At 47.1% G+C, this 8859-nt stretch overlaps 1 protein-coding gene across 1 annotated transcript; it reads left to right on the top strand.

Annotated features, from left to right (window-relative positions):
- Nucleotides 1-2653: 2653 nt before the first annotated feature.
- On the top strand, nt 2654-6895 carry FBXO48 (F-box protein 48; the record flags this gene model as incomplete). Its single annotated transcript, XM_039386800.1, has 2 exons — nt 2654-3384; nt 4763-6895. Coding segments are annotated over 2 exons (893 nt in total), but the record flags the coding sequence as incomplete, so codon positions are not given.
- Between the last annotated feature and the right edge of the window lie 1964 nt (nt 6896-8859).

The raw sequence follows: 8859 nt of genomic DNA on the forward strand, positions 1-8859 counted from the left end.
AAAAGAGGGGAAGGAAACCAGATCACAGTTTCTACGCAGTTGCAGCCTGGGTGACCACTTACTTTTTTTTTTTATAGTTCCTACTCACTCAGAAAAACAAAATCTATAGAAACCCTCTTGCAGTAGAAAATCCCCTCTCCTTAGACCTTTGGAATAAATATCTACAAGGCTACAAACTGAAAGTTTCATAGAAGAGCTTCACCAGCACCTTGCTATAGAGTTTCCACACACAGACATAAGAGAAAGAGCAGGTTTAACAAATGCCTCTTTGTCCAAAAACCCCCAAATAATACAAACAAAAAACCCACAAACAGAAAAGTCTTGCTAAGAATTGTAGGAATGCAACTTGCATTCCTGCAATTCCCTTCTCCAGAATGCAACCAGACTCTAAATCCCTTCTGCAAAAACAATGTAAATACATCAAAGTCACATTCATTATTTACTGAAAGCAGCACTATCACACTGAACCTCCACTTACTGACAGACAAGTAAGTGTCCACCTCAGGGATCTCAGCTACAGCAAAGGTTGACACTTCATTTGTCGTGTGCAGTTGTTACCTGCTGTACCCCAGCATTGACCAATGTGTGGCTTTAGCACTGGATACACAACAGATGGTGTTTAAAAAAAATCCCACCAGCTCCCCACACTATTTATCAGACTGTCTGAAAGCCACTGGACTTGGTAGTGTTTAAAAAAAAAAAGACAAAAGATGCTCACTTTGAAAACTGTTTTACTGGACAGCCAGGGAAACACTGGGGAGTTGTTTATCCATGTGTTTGTATGGATCTTGACAACACAACTCCATCCCAGCTGACAATCCAAATGAAACAGGCTGCCAGGACACTACAAACAGATATTACTTATAGCCAGTCCAAGACATCCACAGTCCAACTCCAGGCTCTCCTCTCTCCTGTTTCAGAGGCTTTGGGGCTGGTTGGAACAGTCATTCATTCCCCCAGGCCTTCACAGGTACAGGGGCAGTTACTGATATGGACCAGAGACCAGAACTGGACTTTGTTCTGTAGTACTCAGCTCCAGCATCGAGTCCAAAACACTCCTGTAACACATTTATGTACTTGCACAGCACACAAATTTTGAGCAATCAATTTTGACTGCAGTAATTTACCTCTCAGGGGGAAAAAAATGGTATAGAAAGCATAACACCTGTGTAATTTTCAACACACACAAATAATGAATTTCATTAAAAAATTAAGCACCCACCAGATGTCTAGAGGCAGCATCATAATTTCTCATTTTTGCAGCTCCCTGTACCTCAGAGTTGGAACGTGATGGTTCCATTAACAATGGAATACAGGACATCTCAACAGCATGAACAGTTGGTGCTTCTTCTGCATCAGCCTCTTGAGTTTTTTCTGACAAAGCAAAATATATTTTAGGTACTCACACATCAGAAATATAAACATGCACTTTTGACTCAAACACAAAAGCTGGTCTGTATGTTTGTCACTGATAAATACACTTTGAAACTGAACATCAACATCTTATTACACCAACTTACAGAGGAAATAAACACACTTTTATTTCACCTCACACCTAAAGTATTTTGAACAAAAGACTCTCTAACCACTGCTGGCCCCACTGCTATAGTGTTTTAGGGTTTAAGGACAGAATTTACACTGGTCACTGCCATGACAAAACTTTGAGAAAGCTGAAATTACAGCTCAGAATTTGCTTTACTGTAAATCTGCACAATTCCCCAAACTCTGGTTCTACACTAAATGTCAGGCAATGATTTTAAGATCTGGTTTTCAGGGTTAGATGCTCAATTAATCCAGCACCTTCTGGCAAGTTCTCACTACAGGCTACAAGTCTGCAGCTCTCAGGTGCCACCAGCCACTCGGATGCTGGTTTCAAAAGCCCAGTTCAGAGCCACCACATCCAAAATGCTTTTTAAGTTGTGAAAATGCACCCAAACTGCAATTGTTTTCCCTTCAAGACTTTGCCCTTCCACTACTCAACTCACTGGCACAAAGCATTAGGGAAAAACAAGTCTTAATTGCTGCTGTATTCCCTGCACAGCCACGCTGGGGAGTCACTGCCACCTGTTCCTCAGCTCTCTGCACTCCAGGGAAGGCACCAGCTGAACTTTCTCTTCATTGCCTCAGGAAGAGAAGTGTGAGAGGCCAAGAGAAGACAGGCCAGGCTCTGCCCAAAAAGGCCCCTCCAGGGGCTGCTCGGGAGGTTTTGGCTCTCCAGGGGCTCACAGAATAACCGAAAGGGTCAGGATGGAAGGGACCACAGTGGGTCATCTGGTCCAACCCCCCTGCTCAAGCAGTGTTATCCCAGATGACGGGCACATGGCACAGGATTGCATCCAGACAGTTCTGGAATATCTCCAGTGAGGGAGACTCTACAACCTCTCTGGGCAACCTGTTCCACTCACACAGTAAAGACGAACTCACACCGTGAGTTCTTCCTCACTTTCACTTCCTGCGCATCAGTTTCTGCCCGTTGCCTCTTGAACTATCGCTCTGCGCCAGCGAGCAGAGCCCGGCTCCATCCTCTTGGCACCCCCCCCTTACAGTTATTTATACACATTAATGAGGTCCCCTCCCAGCCGTCTCTTCTCGAGGCTGAACAGTCCCAGCTCTCTCATCCCTTCACCCTAAGAGAGATGCCCCATTCCCCCAGCCATCCTCGCTGCCCTCCGCTGGTCCCGAGCGCCCCCCGACACGGACCCGGCGGTGCCCCGAGCCCGGACACGGGGCCGCGGTGCTGCCTCTCTAAACCCCGGCGGACACGACCCATCCCGGCCCTGCGAGGGGGTGTCGCTACCTCGGGCCCGCGGCTCCGCGGGGCCGGGACGGGGATGGGGACGGGGCCGATCCCGATCCCGGCAGGAGCCGCCGCCGCCTCCTGATGACGCGCGGCCGCCCCGTGACGCGGCGAGGCGCCGGCTCCGCGGGCCCGAAACCGCGGAGATTCGCCCCCAAAGAGGCGAGCCAGTACCCTCCCCACCCGGACGGCAGGGACATGGCAAGTGGACACCCAGCCCCGGGCGCTGCCGCCCACGGCCGCCCCAACACACCGCGACAGCGGCCGCGGTGACGCCGCCCCGCCCCGGGGCCGCGGGGATGGACGCGGAGAGCGCCGGCGGCCGAGACAGCGCTGCAGGAGGAGGACCGGGGGGAGGAGGAGGAGGTGGACAGGGGGACTTCGTGTCCGCCCTCCCTCCCGAGGTGAGCTCCCGGATTTTCGGCGGCCTGGACGTGGAGAGCCTGTGCCACGCGTCCGCGGCGTGCAAGGGCTGGCACCGCGTCATCGAGGGCAACGAGCGGCTGTGGCGGCACCACTGCCTGGCCGTGCGGGCCGTCTGCCGGCGGGAGATCGACTGCGACCGCGGGAACGGCTACTCCTGGAAGGTAAATCCCACCTCGGGGACACGGCGAGGCTTCCAGGTTGGGCGGTGGGAATGTGGAAGGAAATGACATCGGCGCGTCTCGCCCCATCCCAGGGTGATGGGGGCAGCGGTGTGGTGGCAGCGCGGCTCCGTAGCCGGACAGCTGGTAAAATGGACTGAGAAGGAAGGCAAGGCTGTATTCTTTTTCCTACTCAGGCTGGCCTTTTTCCTGCCCGGGCTGTCCTTTTTCTTGCCCAGGTCCACACCTGTCACATCCCGGTTGTTCCTCACCCTGCCCTGCACAGCCTCAGCGCTGACCCTCGTCCCAGCAAAGCCGTATCACGGGACAAAGCCCATGCAGACAGGGCTGGGAGGGAGAAGATAACATAACGCTGACTAGGCAGTGTGTGCTCTCTGTTTTTATTTCGTGGGAATAGGTGTGCTGGTTACGAATGGCTTCCTGGAAAATCATCCTGGATAGCTCTGCCTCGATACACCTTGAGCGACAGGCATCCAGCAGAAAAAAAATTTGGGGTATGGAAAAGAAAACAAGCAGGAGCTTTTAAAGGCTGTTTTGAAAATTTCCCCTAACGCAGTCCCAGTTACAGGTGGTCTGACGAGTTAGGGGCAGGTTCAGCTCCAGAACATGCTGGATGATTTCTCACTGTGGAATCCAGCCTGGAAGCTGAGGTAGATCAGGAAAGGATCTGGTAACAGGTTCCACAGGGTACTCTGGGCCAGGTGATTCCCCCACCCTCAACTGAGCTGGTGTGTTTAAGAGTGGGGGGGCAGTGAAAGGGTGAAAGAGAAAGAAGCAACAGCAAAAGAAACCAAGGAAGCCACAGTTCTGGGCTCTGACATTTCAGTAGAGTTGCTGCACTGTGAGGTAGTGGTTGCCCTTTTGGTGTACAGAACTTGATACTCTTGCACAGCAATTTCCGGAACTCCCTGCACTGCTTGTCTGTTTTATCTGGAGGGGATTTGAAATAGAAGCAACAAACACACCAAGTCAGCATTTTCTTACAATGAAAGGTTGACGGAAGAGAAGAATCCAGCCAGCCTCCAGAGTTAAAGGTCACAGATAACCTAAACAGGAAGAGAAAGTGAAAGGTGTCTCTTTTAAAGAGTAAGATGAGTTCCTGGTTTAGGTTTTTCATCTTGACCATCAAAGAATTGAGGCAGGAATTGATTTTCCACCCAACTTTGAACAGAAAAGTTGGAAGTAGACAAAGGTCTGCTTCTCGGCAGCACTACACCTTCCTGGGCTTAGTGTCTAGAGATCCAAAGGCACATTCCAAATCCTTTTTCTAGCCTTATTCTTCCAAGGCAAAACTTACTTGTGTTGAATGCTGCTTAAATTGTTTCATTTCCAAGATCTGAGCAATTTGTTTTTCCACCAGATCACATTATCGAGGAACTACTGGAAAAGCAAAGTGAAGCAAGAATGGCTGAGTGGGAAATACAGCAACATTCCTTCACAACACAGCTTGCCAGAGAAAAGCATGTATCCCATGGATGTCGACACATGGGGAGAAATCTTGGAAGCAGAACTTGAAAGATAAGAAACCAGTGCTGATTCTTGCAACTCAAAAACCTTTTGCCAATGACACACAAACTGTTTGGCAGTTGTCAAACTGATTTTGAGTGATTTTTAACTGATTTTCAACTGATGATGAAAGTTTCTCAAAAGAAGTTACGGGTGTCTTTTTTTTTATTTGCACTTTATCATATTAATTTTATGTAAAATTCTAAATAAGACTAATGTTCAGTTGTAATTTATATTTATAAATTTAATGCTCTGCTGTATTGTCAAAAATATGTTGATTGTATTTCAATTTGCACTTTTTCTTTTGAAAGAGATGACTTTTATTTAAAAAAAGAAAGGTATGCTTGACTTGAAGTGTATCCTACCAGCAGCACATGAGAGCCCACAAAGGAAGGACAAATACAGACACTGGAAAGAAAAGAAGATGACAAGGTGGCCACCTCAGTATCAGCTGAACATTCCCAGTGACCATCTCAAGGGACAAAGTCCTCAAAAGGATCTCTGAACTTGCACCCCAATTTTTGGCTCCAACTTGAAAAACTGCTGCTGGTAAAAGAGGATGTACCTGTCACATTATCTAACATAAAAGTGACCACAAATTCAACTTATTACAATTCTCTTTGAATATCATCTTTCCCTACCTTCTTTGCACTAAAGTAACTGAGGAAAATGCTGGGAAGGTCTCTGTTGCTCCAATTCCTGCAGAATTCAGTCACCAATGTGGCACCAATTTTCTATAGGAAGACTTCTACCATGGTTATGAAACTTGGTTATTTAACCCTTGCAGAATATCTGGTGAAAATATCCGGGCTCACAGGCTGTTTGTTTTAGGTGCTCATATCTACAGATCAAGCAAAAGACATAACAGCCAGGTGAAACAGGTAGCTCTAAAATGCTTCCAAGAACAGAATGTTGCCTGATCCTTTTTCTAGTTTAGAGCATTCAGCAGATTTCCTCAAAACTGATCCATGTCCCTCAGCTTCCTGCATGTTCCCCATTAGAACAGGTCTTCAGTCAATAAGCACTAGTACCTTTTCTGAATCATAAGTAACATATTTAAGTGAGAGCTTTGTCATCAACAGCACTGCATAACATGATGCAACTATTGGATAATGTTTTTTACACATCTTTTGCAGTCTATTCTTTGTAGATAAGTGTTAGTTCTAGGAGCAGGACCCCACTGCACTAGGTTTTAAAGATCTCCTTTTAGTGCCAAAAGAGTTGATGCTGTTCTTGTGGGACAGTTACTGCATTAGCCAAAATGGATGCAGTACCCAAAATCCCCTGAAGCTTCTGCTGTCACCCTGCTACTGAACATGACTGAGGTGTAGCTCAGAGGAAAGAACCCTTGCTAAGTATAGGTGTGATGCAAAGCTCAGTGAATTGCCAACACTGCTTCCTCTATTATTAGCTATTCTGCTCTAAGATTATATCTAGTTAGCTCAAATTAAAAAAAGAAACACACCAAAACCCACACCCAGGCACATCAGTTTTTCACCAAAGCCTTGCTCCCTGCTCACAGCATTTATCACCCCAACTTTAGGAGCACTAGAAGTGAAAAAAGTGCATATGAATTCGTAAAGAAAATAACACTAGCAGTACATTTTCACCACCTCAAAAGTACCCAATTTTTTTAGTCATAAGATAGGGAAAGTGCATAATAATGGATCTAGTCCCTCACCCTTCTCACCCAGCCTCCTCTGTTGCCTTCAGTCTCTAACTCCCAGACATTTATCCCCTGTTCCTTCTCCTTTCATGCTCCTCAGCTGTCAGTTCTCATATATATCCCCTCAGGATAGTTTTTAAATAGAATAATTATTCTGGTGTAAGTCCTACCACAGTTATTTCACTGTGCACTCAACTGTAGCTTCTCCCCCTTCTCATATGAGTGTAGGAACCCGCAGTATCTGTTGTACCTGTACCTCTGTTCAGATCAGGTGGCTGTGCCTCTTAAACATGAGGAATTAAACACTTGGCTATACAATTAGACAAAGCCTGGATCTTTAAACCTGCAGTAACAGTGTTGTAAGTTTCCCATGGAAAATCTATTACTGAAAAAAACCCACAAATGTTTAAGTACAAGTTCTCATAAAAACAAAGGTTATTTCCCCTCTCCACCTTGACTCTTTCCTTTAAGGGTTTTAATTCCCCCTGGAGATGTCATTACATCAATTCTGGTTACCTGTTCTATTCCTCTCTACCACTGCACCACCTACTCAGCCTCTCTGCTTCTCTGCAGGATGGATGTGTCCTCTTTCCTTTAAAGACACCCCAGCAGCATCCATTGCTCCAGACAATGGCACTCCCTACACCAGCAGGTTTGGGCTCAGCTCTTTCCCTTCCTACCTGCCAACAGCAGCCACTGAAATGCCAGCAATAGGAAGATTGTAGCAGTGCCTAAATTAGCACTCATACGTGGGTATCCTTCCCTAGAGAGCATCCTCACCCCACCTGCACCCCAGGGCACACACCAGCTGCCCTCATACCTCGGTGGCTGGTGAAACCTTTTTTCCGCTCCAGTGCCCACCTCCTACCCACATGTTTTTGAGGAAGTGGAAAGTTCTACTTTAGCAAACCCCACCGACCTTCCTACTGCGTTGACACGCCACTTCTGCCCTCCCACTCAGACCCTGTCAGCTGCAGGAAGGTCCCCGAGGCATCCATTGCCCAGGCTTTCCATCAGCCACCCGACCTTCCTGCTTCCCCAGCTTTCCTAGGACAGAGAGGCCCTTTGGAGAAAGCACGTGAAGCTTGTGTGGTGCAGAACAAATAGCAGATGTCCTCTTCCCACACACCCCAGCTGTGCAACATGGGCTTAAACCAGCCAGGCTTCTGTGGGGAAAATAGGTTTCCCTGCTGCACAGAATGTCCTGAGCTGCTGCACGCAGCTGGATGTCAAAAAGGCCAGCACTGAAGTTCAACATGAGGTCAGTATTTTATTTCTGCGTCTCCAAAACCACCTGTGTTATAACCTTCTTTGCAACTACTCAGTATTGCAGTGCTCTATTTCTGAAACAAGGAGCCACAGTGTGGCTTTATTTCATCATGGTGCAGGATGTGGCTTTGGGCCATTGCCATTAAAAACTAAATGAAAAAGCAAGCATGACATATTTAATCACCACAGACTTTTCTTCATTAGACCACTCAAATTTCAAGGGTAATTTTGTCAAGTGTTTGTGCCAATAGGCAGATACATGCAGATAGGTACATCCCTATGCTGGTCATCTTTGGAAGGTTCTGAGTAACAGAGTTATCGCAACTGAAGACAGAATAGTTGGGCTCAGGACTGGGATCAGCTGCTTCAGCTCACCAGGGCTGACAGAAAGGCAAGAAAAGCATACAGCTGGGAGGGTTTGGGCCATGGGGGAGGTTTTTTTATTTTCTCTCCAAATGAACTTGGGCTGAGGCATATCAGGTTCCCAAGAGCGTGCTGACACTTCGCAGTTGTTTTTCACCATATCGCTCATTCAGAAAAGTCTGTCTCAAAAACCACAGAAGAATTCACCTGCTGCACTTAATACCACAAGTCGTCAGCAGCTTCTGATCAGCACAACACTCAGAATTGGGGGTTGGGGGCAGATTCAGGCCTCAGTGCTAAGGGCAAGACCTACTTCTGCTATACTGGTAAACCAAAAAACCCAAGCTACAACTGTGGGTAGAAAGGGAAGAAGGAGAGAGGTGATGGTCAGCAAACTCAGAGATCCCACAGGATCTACCAGGATGAAACCCAAGAGGACAATTCAATGTATGGCCACAGTGAGCTGCAGCCTCCCCTAACTCCTCAGAATGACCCTGTCCAGCACCACCACCCATGTCCAGCAACTGTGGATTTACAAAGCCAGATGGGAATAAAAACCAGCCTGCTAGAGCATGCAAATTAGGTACAATATTAGCTTTTTTTTACCCACATTTAAAAACGTTTTGAGCACAGCACATGCTCATTTTGATGCA

The sequence above is a fragment of the Pipra filicauda genome, unplaced genomic scaffold (genome assembly GCF_003945595.2).
Source record: "Pipra filicauda isolate LSUMZ 115617 unplaced genomic scaffold, ASM394559v2 scaffold504_size407168_pilon, whole genome shotgun sequence".
Taxonomy (NCBI): Eukaryota; Metazoa; Chordata; class Aves; order Passeriformes; family Pipridae; genus Pipra; species Pipra filicauda.